Source organism: Melitaea cinxia, chromosome 9, assembly GCF_905220565.1.
Source record: "Melitaea cinxia chromosome 9, ilMelCinx1.1, whole genome shotgun sequence".
Taxonomy (NCBI): Eukaryota; Metazoa; Arthropoda; class Insecta; order Lepidoptera; family Nymphalidae; genus Melitaea; species Melitaea cinxia.
This window is the reverse complement of record NC_059402.1, coordinates 7961263-7984527: the sequence shown is the minus strand read 5'-3', so window position 1 is coordinate 7984527 and position 23265 is coordinate 7961263. Positions and strand designations below refer to the sequence as shown.

Genomic DNA, 23265 nt, shown 5'->3' with positions numbered 1-23265 from the left:
AAGCGTTTTTTGTAACCGCTTTTCTGAACATTCTAATACCGGAAACAGTAAAGTTTTCAAATACTATACCTACCTATTATATTTATATGAAAAATCGTGTTTTAAAAAAAAAGAAATATTGGCTATTAATCACTCCTGACTCACGTGATAACAAATACTACAAGTTAGAACAATTTTAATGTAAACAAAACTGACACGGGACCAAATTATAGCGCGTATGTAACAACAAGAAACATTTATTTTATTAATTAATATATAAAAACTAGCCGATTCGGCAATGCTGTCTTGCCGCTAAAAACCCACAAAAAAAGGTTAAAATTTAGGGTTGTATATATTTTAAACGCCAAATCATAATAAAATAGAAAATAAATAATTTATCGAAAAATTAAAAAAAATTTAGGGGTGGACTACCCTTAACATTTAGGGGGATGAATAATAGATGTTGTTCGTATCTCATACCTACCCAATATGCACACAAAATTTCATAAGAATCGGTCAAGCCGTTTCGGAGAAGTTTAACTACAAACACCGCGACACGAGAATTTTATATATTAGATGAACCGCCGAAACGTATATATATATACGCATTACTTCCGGATAACTGCACTAGATTATATTACTTTTGTTTTTGGTGTGTTCATTTTTGTCTGGACAAGGTTTGGAAAAAAAAGAAAACAGAAATTAAAACAAAATTATAACTTAACAAAAACAAAGCGCCGCGTCAGCTAGTATATTTATTAATTCCGGAAAGATACATCTTATCAACAACTGTTCAATGCGCTAGACATCATTTGTCTTCAGATAGCGAAGCTGTGAGTATGTAACACGTACATCTTGAAATTTTAAAATTTTTTAATTTATTTTAGTAATTAAAAATATTTGTGTAACGTTGTATTCTTTATGCGTTTGTTGCAGTGCTTACAATTTACTTCTTGGTAAGTACTTATAATCTTTGCAGTTTCAATAAATTATAACTTGCATGAGCTTGTTAGATGTATATAGTTAACAGATTAAGGGCCTGTTTCTCAAATTGTGGATAAAGTTTATCCTGCAAATAAGTTACGATTAGACTTTAACAGCAGGAGGCATTAGGGCCATACAATAAACTAATACTTTTAGGTTAATATTAGTGAATAGATATATCTCATAAATACAGAGAAATATGAGTGTGAAAAAAATTATTCAAAACTTTTATCTGTTGGATATCATTATCCGTCAAATAGCATTATCCACAACTGGTAAAATAGGCCCTAATTCCATTCAATTGTCAGTTAAGTATCATATATATATTTTAACATAACCTATTAATAAAACTTCATTTTATAATCAATGCACGAAGTAGTTCTGTAAAATTTTAAATATGAAAAGTTTGTAAGTGAGAATTGTCAGCATTCCATTTTTTATCAATAGGTATACCTTTAAGAATATCGTTTCTTAAAAGGACGGAACTTGACGACGGCTTCTTAGTGTATTTACGGACGAGCTTCTCTGCGTGTCTATTTTATTTTCCTTTTCTCCTTGGAGACAACATCCACAGTTGCGATGGGAATCAAATCAATTTGTCGGAGCAACATTGAACTTGTTTTATCCGCATTCCACTTACAATCTCATAACATAGCTCTTATCATTGAACATCGAACGCGACCTGACCTCTGTACATTCCTAACTTTGCCTATCGTTCATTCTGCGTCTCATTCTATTGTTCTACGGAACGAAGTAATGGCACTGAATTCTTGTTAAATGGGATACAAAAACAATTGTGAAGCTGCGGTAACCGAGGGACGATAGCGGGCGAAACAAATATGAGGCTGGCAAGCGTCGCGTGCCCCGGGCGGGGCGTAGTTGCCAAATGTGCCATCCGATAGCGCCAGAACATTGCAGCAAATTTACAACCACCCTATTAGCACTAAATCTAAACATTAACCCGATTCCGGTAACCAAACTTCACAGCTACTCGTCCGAAATATCGGTCAGAACGAGCTGAGTGTATCACAGCGCGCGACAATTTTTTGCTCTTGGGCAACTCTCCGTAATAAAAGTCTAAAGTGGATAAAGAAGCATTTTAAAGTTTTTCACGACATTATTTTGAAGACATTTTAAATGTTAATTAATTATATCTAATTAATGAAATACTGGCGCTGGTCAATAGAGTAATCGATGGGGATGAAATCTGTATTTCAATATATATTTTTTAATGTTTTAAATGTTTTTCTTTTCCTAAGCAAAATAAATGATATTGAAATCCGTTGTGTTAAAAAGTAAAATAAATTTAATCTAAATTATATAACAAATCAAAACAAAATACATATATAATTCGATACGATTGATTCCTCATTTACAAATAGACTTCGACTTCGTTTTAAATGAGATAAGTTATCTTTAAATATATCATTACAGAAATGCGTCAACATATTTATTCAGATACATTAAACTTGTATGCAATATACTAATTATTTGTACTAGTGGTCACCGAGTGGTAGAAATTCGACCATAGTTATAATAATTTAGATTATAAGTTTGAACTTTAAGCAAAGGAGTATATATATATATATATTAGCATTCTGAACTCCTTCTCTATATAAACTATGAGTCTGCAAAATTTCGTACTCCTCCGTCCGCGCAAATTTCGTAAAAAAGGGTACGTTTAAGTTTTTACTTCAAGTATTAACTATTTGAATATATGCATTCTATAATATAAAAATGAGTCGCTGAATGTGTTGCTAAGCGCAAAACTCGAGAACGGTTGGACCGATTTCGCTAATTTTTTTTAAAAATATTCCTTGAAGTACGAGGATGGTTCTTACGGAGAAAAAAATTCTAAAAAAAAAAATTTTAAATTTCCCGAACAAGTCTAAAAACAACACTTTTCTATACTCCCATACAAAAGATTTGTGATAATACTTAAAAGTCAATTTGAACTTTAATACCATACGATAAAGTTTGTGTTAGGCGATACGAAGTTCGCCGGGTCAGCTAGTTGATTATAAATAACAATTTAAATGATAGCAACGCTGTCAAAACGCGTAATTTGACACTCCTAGGAAAATACCCTGTCCTTGGCTTTGGAATTTAAAAAATACGGGTAAGAAAAAACTTAGAGAGGTGTCTATCCTCGAATGGGGCCAGTATCTCTCTTTTTAAGGGTCAAATAAAACAATATATACTTCAAATCTATATTATTTAAATTTAAAAATGGGCTTTTATAGAATATGAAGGGACCTATGTTCATATACACACTATGAATACAAAAATAATATACACTTTAACTACAAAGCTTTTTTGGAAAGTAACGCCAACCTATCCGGCTTTTACCCTACACTATATTTAGTATATTTAAATCAACAAACGAAACCTATATTACTGAAATTCTGGCTTTACAACACAACGGCTAACATCAATTTCCAACTGTCGATTTTATGTAAAATAACTTTTAAATTATCTACATTTTAGATACAAAATGACTACTTCTAAATTCATTGTACCGGTACCTAATATAGAAGATCGCGAGTTTACAAAACCATTGCTATGCGGACCTGGACCCTGTGACTTATGGCCATCCGTCGCTGAAGCTCTCACTAAACCAGTCCTAACGCCCGTGTGCGATGAATTTTTTAATGTAAGTTACACGTTTTTTTACTTTTAGTTTTTTTTTATGTCACTAGGTCGGCAAACAAGCGTACGGCTCACCTGATGGTAAGCGATTACCGTAGCTTATAGACACCTGCAACACCAGAAGCATCGCAAGCGCGTTGCCGACCCAATCCCCAATCCCCCCAGGAGCTCTGATCAACTTACTAACCAACAGGAACACAGTACTGCTTGAAAACAGTATTATTTTGCTGTAATCTTCTGTAAGGTCGAGGTACTACCTCAGTCGGGCTGCTCCATATTTTGAGCAGGAAATTCCTGCTGTGCCCTACCTCAGTTCAGTTCAGTAGTTAGCTCTGAAATTATACAGGCAGTGTTAATGAACCTCGAATCGACGCCATATTACGTTGGCGAATCACTAATTAATGTTACTATTTGACGAGGCATCAATAGCAACAGCAAATACATTTCTCACCTTATATAGGCCATAAAATTCCACTAGGTCGAAAAAACTTGCGGAAGACGATAGTAAGATTCGGTTAGGTTGGTTGGTATTTGACAGTCTGCCCAAACTTTGAAGATTACGTTATTTAAAAAAATCTTAAAGCAATGCGTCGTCTGCGTTAGCATACGGTGTAGAGACGTGGACACTGACATAGGGATTACTCCACAAGATTAAAGTTACTCAAAGTACTATAGAAACGGGCTATGCTTGAGGTATCTCTCAAGGACTTGATCAGAACTTAGATTATCAGCAAGAGAACGAAAGTAACGGACCAAGCCCATAGAATCAGCAAGTAAAAGTGGCAGTGTGTTTATCACGTGTGTCGATAGACGCTTAAGTAGACGTGTCCTGGAGTGGATATCGCGTGGTGCCAAAAGCAGCATGGGACATTCACCAGGTTGCGGTCGGTACACAATGATCTACATAAGATTGCCAGTGAATGATAGAAAAGAGAAGGAGAGACGCCAGCTTTTTTTTAATAAATTGGATATATTAAATTGCGTGACAAGTGAATTTGTTAATGATGACCAAAATAAGTTGTTACTTTAATGGGTAATGAATGTTGTGGTGGCAGGAGAAGATATTTTTCTATTGATTTGATGAAAAAGGTTTACAATCGTTTGCTTCTCACTGCCTCACACGGAATGTTGCAAAATAGGGCTATATCCTATTTCAGCAACGCTGGTCCGGATTAAAATTACCATCTTTGAGTCACTGTGCCATCGTGTCGGTATAACCATTTTAATTCTCTAATGTTTAATGTGTCAAGGTTTTGGCTGACATTAAAAAAGGACTACAGTATTTGTTCCAAACTAAGAGCCATCTTGTGTTGGCCATCAGCGGGTCTGGCTGGTCTGGTGCAGAGACCATTATCTCCAACCTCCTGGCCCCGAACGAGACCTTGTTGATCCCTACGAGAGGAATCTGGGATGAACGAGCCTATGACTCTGCTAAAAGATACGGTAACCAAATTTCTTTTATTGTCACTCCATAAATATTTTATTGTTTACAATATTATACATATAAATCATATGCAAAAAATATATTTAACTTGGCTTGAAAAGATTGAGGTCTATTTTTTAAATATGAAATGTATTATGCCATAAACCTACTATTATTTTATGTTTTATATCTATTTTTTGAGTGCAATAAAGTATGTTAATGAAAATTTGTTTGGTACATATTCATCAAATAACTAGACCAATGTTTACTTTTTAATTCCAAGGCGAACCCATTTTTCAGCTTTTTTCTATTTTTTCATTTTTTAACTATACAAGTAACTTGTACTTAGGTTATTTTGTTTTGTCATTATTATACAGAAAGACAATATATAACTAAAGAAAAAAGAAAGGTTATATTACTATTACAGACACGGGTACGGAACTTTGAGTGAAATAACTTGTAAAATATGTATTAAAAACTTTGAAAAATTTGACATTTTAAAATGGAACTAAATATTGATAACTAAAATCCGAATCGTATTATTCTAAAAATATAAAATATTTGGAGAATATTCTTTAATAGGGACTGAAATTTTTTTCGTTTCTGTCAGTCTATTCATTTATCTGTATGTATTTTCACCGTCACAATAGTAATGAATGGTATTATTTTGGTTCCATACTACGATCTAGCATTCTAGCATCATGCATGTAATTGCAAACGAGGTCACGGGTACAGCTATTTCGTGATAAAGAATATATATGAAATTATTTTTACCTTTAGAGAAATTTGACCTCGTTAGTAAATATTGAAGAAAAAAGATACAAAAAAAATATGATGGTAGGTACTTTAATCCAGTTAAGTGATAGGAGGAAGCAGTTCAGAAATAATTACTACTCTTGATTAAAGAAATGAACATTGAATATTTTAAGCGTAAAAGACAAAAAAAAAATCACTTACACCGTAACTATGTCGAGCTTCTTGTTTTATACAACAAGTACTTACTCAAAAATTTGACAGAGTTTATCCAGATATATCCAAAGCTGCGCCTAATCATCATCATATCGACATAAAATTATTTATCAAACAATTGGCTAACGAAATCGCGGTAATTACAGGTATTAACGCAGTCCAAATTCGAACCACTTCATATACAACATTTACCTTGGAACAGATTGAGAAAGAGCTAAAGAACTTGAAGCCTACAGCTCTATTCATCACTCATGGGGATTCTTCGACTGGTACCGTTCAGAACCTAATTGGCCTAGGAGACCTATGCCACAAGTAAATATGATTTAATTTTTATTTCATTAAACGATGTATTGAGTTAAATATAGAGTTTACCTTTAATAATATAGGTACAAGGTACGTGATAACGATATTCATATGACGTCCGCAACAAAGGCAGTAAAGCTATAACAATTACAAATTTGCATACTCTTAAACACCTTTGTAGTACAGAGAGTACTCATTTTTATCGTGCATTTTTAATTTATAAATTTGCACCGCATGTAAGTCTGACATTACTATAAGAGGGTGATGTGACGCCGACACTCAAAGGTTAATTCAAATATTATTCAGCGGGCGAGCTTTTCGCAATATCAGCATACCTCTATAGTGTTTATTTTTAATCTGAAACCCCCCTTAGTTAGGTATACACAGGCTCACACACTCTTTAATTGATTGACGTTTGTATTATAAAATCTGATGCGAGAATAATAAAAGGCTTTTATTTTTATTTGTGCAAAATTTTCCTCCTCCAAGGAGCGAATAAAAGAGTTCTTATTAGTAAAAAGTGTCGCCCTGCTATATGATTTAAGGCTAGTGGAGTCACGAAGGGAGCGGCCTTCACGACAAACATCGATATTATTTGTTAGGCGACTTTCCTTTATTTGTTACAGGAATAGGGGCAATCAAATTGATAACATACATTTCCTTGAATATTTATTAATAAAATTGCTTTCTTATTGATTACAAATTTAAATTTTACATAAATAAAAGTTAGTATTTTATTTATGCTGTATTGATGTGTTAAAGTAACTTCGCTGTCACTATTTTTTATACATAAATTTACGTGTAAGTTGATGATATGTATATTAGTACCTATATAAATAAGAGTGAAACGTGTAACAAGGGCTCAAATCACAAAGATAATAATTATTATTGTTTATTTATTGCATATTTATTAGAGTTGCAACAAATTAGCAGACAAATGATGTTTATTGTTGCTAAAAGAAAGATAACACTTATCACTGTTTGCGTAACACAAGCTACTCGTATAGATTATACTAACCCTGTGACTCCCAAGTCTACTGCTACTTTTGACCTTGCCACTTCTCTTCTTACTTACTTCGAGCCCAATCTTCTTCGTTTCGTTAGTTAATACTTAACGCGTTAGGATAAAAATTCTAAATAAAGATAATTAATTGTTAACGTGTCGTGGATTCTAACATTTCTATTAGTACTGATATTTTTATTAAGTTAAATAAATTATAATTTAAATTATAATTTATAATATATTTTCGTAACTACAAAAAAAAATAATAACATATCTGATCCTATTTTTTAAAAAAAAATATGTTCTTAATTTTAGAAATTTACTTAAAATAGTAAATTACATTATATCTTAATAAAATTTCTATCCAAAATCTTGGATTGGATATTAAAAGGACCTAAGTAGCTCCAGCTTGATTATGATACTGTATGTTACACCTGACTTGCTGCTGTTGATTATGGTAGATAAAAGATATAAAAATAAAAGTTAAAATATAAATATATTTGCTAATATTTAATTCCTATGAATGAGCTCACGAACGCGCTGTACGATGATGATATGTGAACGTGAACTGATGTATTTAGCTAATAAATCGTGCAACTAACGTAAACTGCTGATCGGGCGATATGTATGTGCGGCTGAACCGTACAGATACTGCAATGATACATATGTGACCTTTGTGTATGAACGTTTGTTAATTATGAAGTCAAAAATACTTTGTCATTTTTTAGAAAAATATAATATTATAAAAAACAAATACTATAAAAAAATCTTTGCTGTAATTTCTTTGCTGTAACCTGAAACACAAAGTAAAGCGCAGTAAATATTCAACTCATTAAAATGTATACTTTGACTTTGAAAATTTGAACAAAACATTTAATACAGTGAAAGTTAACTACGATACATCTAATACATAATAGGTAAGAAGAATATGTATCTGCAATAATTTAAATATTTACTTTCGAAATAGAAAATGTACAAAATGTGCTTACATTTAATTCGTATTTAAAAATTATTGCTTATTTTTCTAGCACAGACAAAAAGCGGTTCGAATAAAATTCATTTTAAAATTCTTTAACAATTTTAATGAAATTGATTTCCTTTCAGAGTTTTTTTATCATTAAACAGTTATTTTTTACTCCTTAAGGTATAGGTTAACCTACATAAGTATGATGAATTTAACATACATTGTTGTATGCATAACAATTATAATACAGATTATAAACTATATATAAACTATGTTTTTACAGGTATGGGACTCTTTTGATAGTCGATACTGTAGTATCAATAGGCGGAGTACCTTTTTTAATGGACGAATGGGGTGTGGACGCCGTGTACACATCATCTCAGAAGGCTCTCAGTGGACCGGCTGGAATTACTCCAGTTGCATTTAGCAAAAGAGCTGAGTAAGTTTTCCCTCTCAATTGTTCTGTTGGTAAGGTTCTATAAATTGATTCATATTATTTGAGCTATTTTGGTTATTGTGTAAAATCTATTAATGTTTTAAACAAACACAACAAAACAATTTTTTTCTTTTCAGAAAAAAAATTAATAACAGAACACATGATCCGCCATTTTACTTCGATATCAAATTACTAGCAGCACAATGGAACTGCTATGGAATCACTCGAGCGTTAGTAACATTTATTATTTTACTTATTCATATATATAACAACTGTCAAAGTTATTATTGTCATTTACACCAATATAATATAACAATAGCGACGGACGTGTCTGCGATGAAAATTATACGGAGCTTGGCCATGCTACAATCTCTCATACTTGTATAAGTTTAGGAAAAAGCATGTCTAAACTTTTTAAGCCTTACCGCAGTTTGATCAAAAAAGAGCCTTAAAGAATCTTTGAAAAAGAAGCCCGATAAGGACTAGATATGACAGTAGAAATTCACTCGTTATTTTTCCATGTACCTATCTCTTACAGTGCCTCTCTCTAATAATGTAAAAGTGTTTCTTAATATTTTAAGTTAACCTCATAACTTTTTATTGAATACTGTATGTATATGGTGTACCAATTTTGATGATTATTTTTTGGAAACCTGGGGGCTAGCCATGTGGATATTTGATGGGTAGTTTTTGAATTATCTCTAATAATGCGTATCTGACGTTTCCTTTATTACGTGTTGATGTAAATTTAAATCGTTTTTTTTTTATTATTATTTGCGAATAAGTCAAGTCCTGCTTTCCGACACACATCATTTTTTTTAAAAAAACAACTGCTTATGTAAATTTGTATTTTGTCAATCAAATTTAGCAAAATGTTCTACGTTATTGTTAGTGTCATCCCTTATATTTAAACAATAATCCCACATAAAATAATAAACTATTTTCATACATTACTTTATCAATTTTAAGTTATATCAGAAACACCCGAAGCACCAATTATTACTTTCATTGGGACTGTCCACAAAATCAATAATGTATCAATTTGACCATAACGTTTTAACTACTGCAATTCTTTATTTAAGAAACGTTTTCTTTGTATTAATAGGTATCATCACACAATGAGCCCACCTCAAATCTGGGCACTTCGATGCTGTTTGAAAGAAGTTTGCAAAATAACTCTTCCGATTTTTTGGAACCAACACGCTGAAGTCACGGCACTCTTTCACAAACGTTTACAGGAATATGGATTTAGTTTCTTGATACCAAAGCCAGAAGACCGGCTACCGACTGTCACCACTGTGACTTTACCACCTGGTTACGATTACGCAAAATTTGTCAAAGTACTCAGAGAAAAGTAAGTCAACATCTCAGATATTCTGAGTAAATGTAGTTTACATAAACATAACATAACTCCTCGTCTTATTGCCTCCACTGGTGACAAGAGGGCTGGTGCATTTTTTGCCCAGAGAATCGGCATAGCGATTTAACGGGGAAATGCTGCCAGCATTCTTGACACTATTACACGCGGACATGATTTATACTAAAACTATCTGTAAATATTTAGTTCTTAAGTTGTGAATTGTATAATCTTTAATAAACTATTGTTATTCTGTTTACATTAATTGAATATAAATTTCATTTTTTACTACACTAGCCATGTAAAAATGAAACTCTAGTATAGTCTCGTATAGTCTTGCATGTCTCATGCTCAGATGATTAACATCGTTTGTTTCATCTCGTGTGTATTCATTAAAAGATTTGATTACTCTTTTTTTAAAACAAAAAATCAACGATATTTTACCAACTTACTAACTTTACTTGATAAGCTTTCTCAGACAATAATATTCATTTCGTCTTACAGGCACAATATTTTCATACTTGGCGGTCTGGGTCCAACAGTGGGAAAAACTTTAAGAGTTGGAATAATGGGAGTCAATTCCACCAAAGAAGTTGCCGAGAGGGTTGCACGAGCTATGGCGGAGACTTTGAAATCCCTTATTAAATCATCGTTGTAATTAATTACAAGTAGCTAACTAGTACACTACATAATGTATGTGGCTATGTTAAATTTAGCTCTTCACCTAGAAATGTTAATTCATCTATATATATATATATATATAAAAATAAATGTTTGTCTGTATGTCATGTCACGATTTTCAACAAAGTGATTTGCATGAGTCCACAAAGGTTTCGGAGTTGGGACGACCATAAAAAATTTTTTTAAGGTGGCGTAGCAACGCGCGTAGGGTACAGGTAGTGAACAATAAAAATAGATTTAAAAAGTACTAGTGTATTTTTTGTAATACCTTTTTTTAGAAATGCTCGTATTTAGAGAAATTACAAAAAAATCTATCAAAACAAAAAAGGGCTAAAGCTAAAGTGACTATGACTGTAACCATGATATGATGAATGTGAGTGATAAAATAATTACTTTAGAAAAGAGCTTACAGCGTTAAAAATACGCATCATTTCATACGAGTTTTTTTCTTTCATTTTCAGTTATATTTTATTATTTTTCCTTGACATGCCATAATAATATTCATTCTTTAAAAAAATGTAACTATCTCTTTAAAAGATTTTAAAAATTTAACGTATCACAAGTAAATGGACGAGTAAAATTATATTTCTGCACCTTACTCTATCTTTTTTTTTAATACTGAAGTCTAAGGAGTAGCTACGCCATACTCTTTGTAAGTCAATAATATAATTAAAATAGAGACTTTAAATGAATCTTTGGCGAACATAACGCAGAAATTACCACCGTGTGGTGGTTTTATTTTTTTAAAAAGTAAAATATATTCAAGTATTTTAAATAATAAGTACTTTTTTGATATATATTGTTAGTTCAAAGATGTTTACTAAAAGCAGCACGATCAGACCCTCACACATTCCAGAATATTTTTTTTCAAAATTAACAAACAGAATGTTGCCTAAGAAAATCAATTTTTCAAAATGCTAAACACCTTACATTACCAACAAAATTATTCAACATTTAGATTATTACTTACATTTTAGGATGTGGGCATCGACGACAACTCAAACACTGGAAAGTTTTTTTGATAATATTTCGGTGATAACCAAATGAATAAAAACAAAAAAATAACTTTATGGTTGTTACCCTCATTTAATTTTAAGAAATTTAGCTGTAACAAACTTTAAATCCCGATAATATATCTTATTAACTACACTGCTGCTGGAATTTTTTTTTTTTGTCTTTATTAAGCAGAACACGTGTATTCATTCTCTCTTACGCAATTTCGTTACGACGCTGCTTCCACTGCGCAACTCCGAAAACCTTAAGGGAGTAAAAACAAAGAACCAGGTGGTGTTCAGAACTTGACTATTATCAAGTGTTCGAGGTAAAACTCGAGTTTCACTAGTAATACTATGAAATTGAGGACAATATCTGATGTTAATTTTTCTGTACCATAGAATTATTAAATATTACTTTTATTTTACTTAATTTACAACAAAGTATATATTTATATATATTTATGTGTGTGTGTGTGTGTGTGTAAAACAGGTAGATATAATAATGTTACACCATGTATTCATTTTCAGATTCATTTAAAAATATGACAATAGAAAATAATACAAAATATTTAGTATAGATATTGTGCCAAAAATTATCCTCGCTATAATATTGTTATTAAAAATATACATATATTGTAGTATAGTTTTACACGGGGGAAAAGAAAATCATGTTTGAATTCACAGGTTTATTGCATACTAAAACCGTATGGCGTTATACAAAATTTTTGACCAGTTTGACCAGTCCAGCTAAATTTAATCCTTATATGCCGAAACTAAATATAGGTAATTCCTTTCAAATCAAATAAAATATATCCCTTTGTATAAAGAGGGAGAATAATCGAGTCGGATACTAGAAATAATTATCAGATAAAAACAATGCAACACAAGCAAGTTGAAAGTACCTTTTATGGCTATTAGTTATGTTATTCGCAAGCCATAGGTGTGATTACACACTACTGTTAGATTATTGCACTAAAACCAGAATAAATCGTGCCATTATCGAGTCATATCCTAATTACGTGAAAACATAAAATTAGATAGCCAATAACGTGAGTATAACAATATAATACATTCACAATTTTGATGGACTAGATCCCACAACAAACGTATTTCTCTTCAAAACGTTTACAATTTTTGGCAAAGTCTCACAAAAGTAAGCCCCCGATCATTTGCCGTATAAGCTAAATACTTTAGATGTATTTTGTCATAAAATAAAATATATTTATCAATATCAATCAAAGCAGACATATTCCTAGCTACATGGCATTTTATCCATCACATCAACACATTTGGACTAGCTTCCTTAATTACGTAACTATAAAACTGTACCTAGTAATTAAACAAAACTAGTCAAGTAATTCACTTTAACTAAATCTAATTGCTTTATAACGGTGTGTAACCGTGCTACCGGTTTTTAACAGCATACGCTAAACGAACAATATCATTAGGTATAACATATATAGTGAAATTATAAGTAGAACAATGTGTAGTATATTTACAAAGTGTGTTGTGGCCGATACTCGTATGATATATCGAACTTAAGTTACGCGTACTTACGTTTACTTACATATAAAAGTTAACACAGGCTGATTAAATACGGTAAGAATTACCGATTATGTATGTTACATTTACATGTGTGGCATTACTTAAAGATATACAAACTACAAGCAAATGCACAAATAGATTGGATCGAATCTACGACGATATACAATTTGCGATGACGTCGAAATGACGATATACGATCGCTACAAAGTGAAATATACAATAAGAGTCGTAAATAAATATGCACATAGGTATAATAAAGTTAAATAATTTATTATTTACATTAAGAAAATATGGCACATCTTTAACATCGACCGCGCTCACATTCCTGACTCTCCGTGCGATCGTGACGAGCAACGCGGTCGGCGAAGCGCTCCGTGCGCCAACAAATTTCTGAATAATACCAATTAAAATACCGGTGGGAAGCGAATATTCAACGCCGAGCGCTCCGGCCGCTCCGAGTCGCTCGGCCGATCGCCGCACGCCGACCAAACTAGACGGACTCATTCGAATCGCAAGAGAACATAAAAATATATCAGTCTATAGAGCGAAGCGTTCACTCACTTAGCCTAGGAGCAGTCTGGGGTATAGACGGGGGCCCGCGCGGGGCGACGAGGAGCGCGCAGTGTTCAGCTGGGCGGTGGTGGCGCGCGCTGGCGGCGGTGGCGCGCGCAAGCGCAGCACGCGTCGCCGCGCCGCCGCTTTGCGCACGCCGCGCGCCCGCAGCGCTTGCGGACACAGGTCACTTCGCCGTCCTGCAATTTTATTAAGCATTTTATTAATCTGACGTGCCGTGATGGCGCCGTTTCAGCACTCCCCGCAACCCGCTTATCTGACGCGAATGGGGATCGATTCTGATGCGAGACATCAGAAGCCATCACGACATGACACAACACATAAATGTAAACGTTGTCATATAAAATGTATGATACCGATTCTGTTCTGATGCGACACGACACGACAGTCAAATATAAATCCGCCTTTACAGTATACCATTTAAAAAGAAAACTTTTAAGAACTAAAATGCTCTATATATCTTTTGTCAATTATTATCTACATCGAGAGCCTGTTTTACCAGTTCTATTTAACAGATGACAGTATCTGATAGCAAAAAGTTTTTGGTTCATTAATCATTTTGCCATCGAACTCTACTTTTTATGAGATATTTCTATTCGCATATATTAATTTTAAAGTTGCAGTTTATTCATTAAGAAAAAAAAACCATAGAGCATAAAGGAAGAAACAGTGCCTATTCCTCCGCTCGCTGTCAAAGTGTATTTGTATTGCCATCAGTCAAATAGCGTTATCCACAACTGGTGAAACCGCCCTTAGATCCTTATTTTTTTTTTCTTTCTCTTCTTCTTTTGCACCCGCATGCAAGCGTCTGACACACAGCGCTTTCTGTTACCTGATTTTTACAAGGCTAAAATTGTAAAGTATTGTAGAAACTAATTCGAAATAATCGAAATCAGTAGAATAATTGTATTAAAAAAATGTATACAGTGTAAATCTTTATTATCGCTCACCTTGCATCGACACGTGACACATCTTTGTTCGCCGTGAGAGTGTATCGATGGATGAACTTCTTTGCCGTTAGGCAGCGGTCCGTCCGGAAACTTGCAGCCGCCCTCCGCCAAAATTTCTTCAGCAGTCCGCGGCGCACCTTGATCCTTAGGCGTTTCTTCTTCCGTTTTCTTTGCCTTAACCTTAAAATGATTAAAACATTATTTAACACTTATTGAAATTCTAGATGTTGTGTGATGATGTGTGTATCTGTGTGTGTGTGTGTGTCCATCAGTGTCACAGATGGACACACACACACGGGGACACACACACCCACACACACACACACACACACAACACACACACAAATACATACATACAATCACATGTATATTTTATTTTATTTTATTTTATTTAGTTAACTATTGTTTGCTCTGTATTACACTTCACGTCTAATTGTGTAATTATATTTAGATTCCTAGAGGGGAGAACCCTGTTATTCTGAGATACAGTTTTATCTTACTAGTTCAGATAACAGGTGCACTTTAGTTGTGAATACATTTATTGATATCACCTTAATTGTAAAAGTGTGAATTGTACCTTTATTTGTTACGAATAAAACCCTTTTTTTTTCTGCACCTCTCCTTGTCAATAGACCAAACAAATAATTTATACATGAACCAAATTTTCAAAGCTCAGATAACAATATTTTTAATATTAAACTATAAATTTAAGAATAAGAAAGCTCTGATATATACTTTCTACCTAATTATTAGAAGTACCTGCCAAACATAAAAAACAAATGTATATTCCCAATAAAGCTGGCTTTTTCTCATTTATCAGGAAAAATTAGTTCAAAATGAAAACGTCATATTTCTAAATTCAAAAGTAATTTACATAATTGGATGTTATTGTTATAAAAAAAATATGTACCTATATATTCTCTCTCATTTAACTTTTGAAGTATATTCATAAAAATCCTTGTTTAATTGTTACTCTTTTATTAAAATCTCACTCGCCATGTACCTAACAACTAAAAACTAAGTTTCTCGACGATTGTTAGAAAAATAACCAAATGTAATGAAAAAACATTTACCTCAGGACAAACTCTGCAACAAGCTTTTTTGTCCGGCCTATAAGCATCTTTCTCTGCACATCTTAAAGGTGGGCATCGTACTCTAGGACATCGCACTTGCCGTGTTTGAAATTCACATGTGCATATAGCACATGTATCATAACCTCCGGGAACGAGATATGGATGCCAAGAAGATCCAGGCGCATGATATTGACCGGCTAAATGACATCCATGGGATTCATTCCAAACAGCTGTAGTTGAATCTGAAAATTATCAATAGTATAAAATCAAAAAAAGAAAATAAACTATACTTTTTCACTGTGTTATGTATAGACAATAATAAAACAAGATGTAACAGTGACATCATCACTTCGGCCCATCGCAGTCCACTTCTGAACATAGTCCTCCCCAAGTTCACGCCAGACATCCCGGTTTTCCACAATGCTCATCCAGCCTACACCAGCAATCTTACGTAGATCGCCGGTCCAGCAGGCTGGAGGGCGTTCAACACTGCAACACACAACTGCCATTGGTCCACACTACCACTGCGACACAGTGACCAGCCCACTGCCACTTCAACTTTCTAATTCAGTGGGCTATGTCGGTTACTTTCGTTCTCTCGCGGATAGTCTCATTTCTAATCCTATCTTTGAGAGAAACCTCAAGCCGTTCCATTGCACGTTGAGCGACTTTAAACTTGTGGAACAGTCCCTTCGTCAGTGCTCACGTTTCTGCTCCGTATGTTAACACAGGCAGGACGCATTAATCGAAGACTTGTCTTCAAGCATTGTGGAACTATATATTACATCTCAAGGTACAACGCTACAAGTAACAACCTGTAATCTTATTAACCGACTTCAAAAAAAGGAGGAGGTTACTCAATTCGGCCGTATGTTCGGGGATAACTCCGTCGTTTATGAACCCATTTTGATAATTCTTTTTTTTTTTTTGTTGGAAAGAAAATATCCCTAGTTTAGTACCATGATAAGGAAACTATGATGGGACTAGGATGGGATCCCAGAGAAATCGAGGGAAACTCTCGAAAATCCGCATAACCTTTTACTGGGTGTACCGATTTTGATGATTTTTAATTTAATCGAAAGCCGATGTTTATCATGTGGTCACATTTAAATTTCATCGAGATCTGATTACAACTTTTGGGGTAATCTTTGATAATGCGTATTTACTTGACTATTTTTCGTCTACCTACGTTGTATTATTTTCGATATAATTGAAGTCGATTTTTCTTCGTTTGCCTGCAAACACAATTATTTACATTCTACGCTTGTTCAAACTATATTTAAATGAGGGTAAAAAAGACGAATATAAAAACATGTTATTTTATCCTTATTATTTATTTTTGTGTTACCCACACATTAGGGAATTCTAAAGATCACTCACGTCACTTAGAACCGTAAAAATCATTATATAAAAAAAATCGACCTAACGGGTACATGGTTCCATAACTTAATTGGCTAGAGCACCCCCACGGCGAGTCGGAGATGCAGGTTCGATCCCCGCTGGACCGGTCGATTTTTGATATGATATTAAAAATATATATTAATTCATCATCTTAAAATTAAAATGTTAAGAAGTATTCAACAATTCAAAGAGCAATTACTGAAGACCTTTTTATACCATATCAAAAATAACAACACAGTGTAAATTAAACCTGCGATAGCGTTTAGATATAGATAGTGTTTTGGCTATAAATATATTTATTTTTTTATTATATTTACATTGAAGAAGATTGGTTCATTCAATACTTCATAATAAAATAAGCACTAAGTAAGAAATCTGTTCAACACAATAATATTAAGAAAATAAACACACTTTACATGTAACATAACTGCTGAGTCGTAGTATTTTATTCAATTAACGTGAAATTTGATTAATATGTATTAACTGTGGCTTAGATAACAGCCGACTGAACCTAACAGCAGACCGACTGCCGAAGAAAATTCAATGTGATTTGTAATAAATAGCGAGATAAATATAATACCTACTTGTACAAATGGGACAACATTGTCCGGGTGGTTGTATAGTGGGCACTGCGCAGTTGACGGGCGGGCAATGCACTGGGTCACAACGTAGAACACCATGCACACAGCTGCACATGTGGCAAGTCTGTAAAGATGAGGAAAGATTCTTTTTTTTTAAATTAAAAATATAAGAATTAAAGAAAAATAAAATAAATTTATTCAAAAACAAAAGTACCTGAGTAGATATCCATTGCGCTCCGTCTTCGTATGTTTTTCCAGAATAAAAGCATGACGCTGTGTTAGACAGTGAATTGTCAGGTGGAGGAGAATTAACGTGCGATGGCTCATAGTTTGCGTTCAGCTCATTATCAGAGTCAGGCACCTCTGGCAGACACGAGAGTGGCACGCTTATCTGAATAGCATCATAAAGTTTTTATTTACTTCAAAAATTCCACTTCAGTAATATAATTCTTATCAGTCTAATTATGGAGAAGAAAAATTTGATTCATCAACGAAATCTTAAATTTATTAAATTTTAATTATTTGATAAGCGCTATTGACGCAACAGAAACGTAACTAATATATCTTCTATATATTAATACGTGTAGCAAAAACTTTGTACCCCTTTTTACGAAAATTGCGTAGTAGTTCATATAGAAAAGAAAGAAACTCAAAGAGAAAAACTGAAATCTGTCAATATTAATCAAGATATAGAAGTTGATACGAGTATACTTAAATTTGGTTTACCCAACACTAAAAACCGCTGTATTAGCCATAAGGCCGCCTATTGCAACGGATGCAAATTCTATTTTTATATATCATTTGTAATAAATACTGTTAAAGCCTTGTATTGGTGTGCGAAAGAGTAAATAAAAAAAATATATAAAAACCGAATAAAATAACAGTCAAAATATAAGTGATAATTGTTGTTTAAGATGAGCTTACCTCAGTGCCATAACTTTAGCGGCATGCAAAATATGAATTGCATTACTATTTAAACGTTTTACGATAAAAATTAATGCCTATTCAATCACACTCATCACTTCAGCCTATCGTAGTCCACTGCTGGATATAGGCCTCCACAAATTCGCGCCAAAAATGGCGTGAATTCATGTGTTTTGCCCATAATCACCACGCTGGGCAGGCGAGGAGTAAAAATTAAACGAAAAAGTTAGCTAATATTTTGGTAGTATTGCACCATCAAAATAATTATACTAATGTATCACACACTTGTATAAAATAAATTATGAATATCCATTAGTTATTTTTAAGTCGACGAAATATCGAATTAGTAATAATAATGAACTATTAAATAATATTGATTCATATATCTGAGATATAAAAAAATACAAATCCATAAAATGTACTACCTGTGGTAAACGCGCGCGCAGGAATGCTGTGTCGTTATCTGAACCTCGCACGTTAATATATGCATTTCCAGCGTTTAACGCCGATAGCTCAGCCGTTGATGGTTCTAGAACTGAACCCTCGGCTCCAGTTAATGCTCTTGAACCACCAATAGTTTGACTGTCCAGCCAGGCAGACCATTGATTGGGATAGCCATTTATTACCACCTGAAAAATATGTAACATAAAGTTACCGTGTGTATATTAAACGACAAGAAGTTCTTAAAAATTTGAATATACTGAAGTATGAACCATATGAACAATGATTATTGACATACATAAGGTTTTAAACACATGCTTATATTATGTTATAATCGTACATAATTTATTACACTATACAAAGTTAGAAATAGCTTTTTTAATGAATTTAATTACCTAGGAAAAATTATATATATATATATTTTTTTTATCAATAATTGTGTTTGCAGGCAAACGCAGAAAAACCGACTTCAATTATATCGACAAGTAATACAACGTAGGTAGACAAAAAAATTGTCAAGTAAATACGCATTATCAAAGATTACTCCAAAAGTTATAATCAGATCTCGATGAAATTTAAATGTGACTACATGATAAATATCAGCTGTGGATTAAATTAAAAATCATCAAAATCGGTACACCCAGTAAAAAGTTATGCGGATTTTCGAGAGTTTCCCTCGATTTCTCTGGGATCCCATCATCAGATCCTGGTTTCCTTATCACGGTACCAAACTAGGGATATCTTCTTTCCAACAAAAAAAGAATTATCAAAATCGGTTCATAAACAACGGAGTTATCCCCGAACATACATTAAAAAAAAGAAAAAAATATAAGCGGTCGAATTGAGTAACGTACTCCTTTTTTGAAGTCGGTTAAAAATACGTACCTCATAGTTCATTCCACATAAAGCATCAACAGACACCCAGGCAAGACCAGCAACTGTTGTTATCGGAGGAGAAATTCGAACATCTGTGCGTCTTAACAGAGCTGGTACGGAACTGGCAGCGTCTGGTAACGGTCGTGATAACAACCTTCCCCGTAACATTGGAGGACCTAAAAGTTACAAAGTTTTTAGATTGGCGGACCAATTCTCAATATTCTTTCTTTTACTTTCACGCAATCACTAAGGTCACAACAGCAGGATATATCCTGCTAAAAATCTGGAACAGCCTAAAGGTGTACTTACACCTTGACCTTACAGAAGCTCACAGCCAAGCTGCTTTCAAGCAGTGTTATGTTCCTGTGGTGAGTACCATAATCAAAGCTCCTTTTTGGGGATTCGGCAACGCGCTTGTTTGTCAATATATATAAACAGTCATTTTAAACAGGAACGGTATAAATATCACTAGGTCCTAAGTAATTTAATAACACACTAAAATTAGTTTAAATGTGATTGTACCTGTATCTGTACCAATGTGAAAAGCAAGTTGATCTTCGTAAAGCGGAGGGAAGATACGAGCGCTCGGTCTTGCAAGAACTCCCGATAGAGTATTGATTATTTCCACTTGTGAATGACGTTTACCTTGTTCTTCCACTAGAGTCATTTTTGGGTCAGAAATTCGAAAGTCCTCTAACTAAAAAAAAAAAATAATGAGATTTAATGTTGTAACATATTTAGTCATGCAAGGTAAAATTTTCCCCCTCGTTTATTCAAATAGGAACAAAATAAGGTATGACTGCATTATGTCCGTCTAAATTTTGTATTATTATTATTTGATACTAGCTGACCCGGCGAACTTCGTATCGCCTAACAGTCGATTCTTTAATTTTATTAACTTTTTTTTTAGAATTTTTCTCTCCGTAAGAACCATCCTCGTACTTCAAGGAATATTTAAAAAAAAGAATTAGCGAAATCGGTCCAACCGTTCTCGAGTTTTGCGCTTAGCAATACATTCAGCGACTCATTTTTATATTATAGATATACACAATGTAACAGACACACAGAATACAGAATGTAAGATTAACCAAAAAGATAAGGTATGAATTTTTTATACTATATAATTACTTACAAATTATATAATATAAGCATACCTGTATATGATACACAAGTGATCCATCCTTGTCTATGTATACCATAGCCAGCCCCTCAGGAGCAGGACCAGCTGGTGGTCTTTCTGCCATTAAAGGTGCATGGAAGACTTCACAGGCTACTCGTTGTCTAACACTACCGGAAATACGTCTTTCTGAAGTTCCTAACGCTTCGACGGATAACATCAATCGGCCTCTTGATAAAGACCGCAGCTCAGCAGCAGAAACAGGAGTAGAAACTTCTAGAATATTTAGTTCATAGCCTGGTTTGCTTACTTTTTGAATCTAAAAATTATATAAGTATGGTTCATTTTTATTTCAATATACTTTGACAATCAGAACTATCCTATATTCATAGAAAACTAACCTCATCAATTATTGTCTGGTTTCTTTCTGGAAGCGTCAGGAGAACCCTTACTGACTGGTCTTTAGACACAGGCATGAATACACCATTGTATATGATAGCCAGATGTAAGCTGGGTGCAGCTCCAGCCGCCCCAGTAACTACAGCTGTACCTCCCCACCATCCTTCCTCTTGTCCTGGTGTGCGGTAATCGTCACACGGTCCGTTACCAATCGTCATGGGTATATGTTCAGGTTCGAGGAGTGACGTAAACATTTCCGTAGAAAGCGCTGGGTATCTAAAATTTAAAAACCGATTTGATTATAATTTTTTCAAAAATACCGAGAAATGTTGTTTAAAAGCTGTTTAAATTAATTTTCTTTTAAAAATATAACTTAAATCTAATCAATTTAACTCTTACAAGTTTTCACATTAAATATTGGATTGGTTGGATATGTCTAGCTAGGTACTAAATTCTTATTAGTAACGTAGTCGAGTGAGTTTCCGTTATTAATCATACGGTTAATTTAATACGAACAATGAGGCTACTCGTAACATCCTTGGAACATTGTTTCGAGGGTAAACTTTATAACGTTTTATAAACTTTATAATGTTTATATGTCCTGGTTAAAATTAGTGTTTGATTGGACGGCTAAGTTCAAGACTAAGGAACACTGTTTAACTAAACGCTTAAGAATCATAAGTTATAATTAAATAAATATCTTATAACATACATACACGGTCGTCTGTTCCTATGATAAGCAACTTAATGCTTGTGTTACAGGTAACAGCCGACTGTTATAACTATTTTTTTTTCGATGAATATATATAGAAATAATACATAGACAAATATATAAATACAAATATTACACCCAGTCTCAGGCGGGAAGCGAACCCGCAACCAGCAGAACAGAAAGCACTACAAACAGCGCTAACGGGATAGCCACGTCGTCGATTAGAATCGATTAGAATCAAATAGAAAATTGATTTTGAATAGAATGGAAAATCGATTTTCAATCAATCAGAAAATCGAATTGAAAATCGATTTACAATCGAAATGAAAATCGATTTACAATCGAATGGAAATTCAATCAAATAGAAAATCGATTAGAAAATCAATCGAAAAGAAAATCGATTTTTAATCGATTAGAAAATACACATGTTAAGATTATTATTTTCACAAATGGTCACAAAAAATGCTACTCATTTGTTAATTTTGACAGTTTTCCTCAAACGCTGAAGAGAGGGGGCGCCACTATCAAGTTTTTGCTCCGGTTCGAAAAAATCGTAGATCCGGGGCTACAAAGACTTACGTAACGTACGTAAGTAATGGGCTTTAAAAATATGTATAACTCAGCTTGAATTATCTATGTATCTATCTACATTATCTATCAAAAGACATATTAGAAACTGAAGTCTTTTGATAGAAGAGTAAAATTATTCAAATCAATGGAGATAGTAGTGGCGACACAGTTTCGACAGAATGCGTTAATTCCTAATAACAAATATTTGTAATAAAAAAATAAGCAAATATGCGTTTATCAATTTGTATATTTTGATCACTCAAAACAAACCCCAATTTATAATACTTAATTTTTAATTAAATTCATTATTTGTATTAAAATAAGAACCAAAGTAAACAGTATTTTTCGTATCCATTTATG

General features: G+C 33.4%; 2 protein-coding genes across 2 annotated transcripts in view; one reads left to right on the top strand and one right to left on the bottom strand.

Moving 5' to 3' along the window:
• Positions 1–760: 760 nt before the first annotated feature.
• LOC123656668 (serine--pyruvate aminotransferase, mitochondrial) lies at positions 761–10995 on the top strand. The gene is made up of 9 exons (XM_045592329.1): positions 761–812; positions 916–935; positions 3451–3616; positions 4863–5055; positions 6151–6316; positions 8558–8713; positions 8848–8940; positions 9816–10064; positions 10572–10995. Exons 3-9 carry the CDS (start codon positions 3458–3460, stop codon positions 10723–10725), a joined length of 1170 nt encoding a protein of 389 aa, XP_045448285.1. The 5' UTR covers positions 761–812; positions 916–935; positions 3451–3457; the 3' UTR covers positions 10726–10995.
• A 3652-nt stretch (positions 10996–14647) lies between these two features.
• LOC123656617 (dorsal-ventral patterning protein Sog) overlaps positions 14648–23265 on the bottom strand; it is a 94129-nt gene continuing 85511 nt past the window's right edge. The window contains exons 9-17 of the mRNA XM_045592284.1: positions 21626–21899; positions 21262–21543; positions 20630–20804; positions 20117–20283; positions 19216–19419; positions 18081–18257; positions 17870–17990; positions 15885–16126; positions 14648–14991 (exon numbers count right to left, since the gene is read on the bottom strand). Of these exons, the coding sequence (XP_045448240.1) occupies positions 14734–14991; positions 15885–16126; positions 17870–17990; positions 18081–18257; positions 19216–19419; positions 20117–20283; positions 20630–20804; positions 21262–21543; positions 21626–21899 (1900 nt within the window). The 3' untranslated portion in view covers positions 14648–14733. The remainder of the gene's footprint in view (positions 14992–15884; positions 16127–17869; positions 17991–18080; positions 18258–19215; positions 19420–20116; positions 20284–20629; positions 20805–21261; positions 21544–21625; positions 21900–23265) is intronic.

What these genes read in the sequence shown, in the direction of transcription:
- LOC123656668 (XM_045592329.1), top strand. Translation starts at nt 3,458, where the DNA reads ATGACTACTTCTAAATTCATTGTACCGGTACCTAATATAGAAGATCGC. An exon ending in TGTGCGATGAATTTTTTAAT is followed by an intron (nt 3,617 to 4,862) that starts GTAAGTTACACG and finishes TAATGTGTCAAG; the next exon opens with GTTTTGGCTGACATTAAAAA. An exon ending in GTCAAAGTACTCAGAGAAAA is followed by an intron (nt 10,065 to 10,571) that starts GTAAGTCAACAT and finishes TTCGTCTTACAG; the next exon opens with GCACAATATTTTCATACTTG.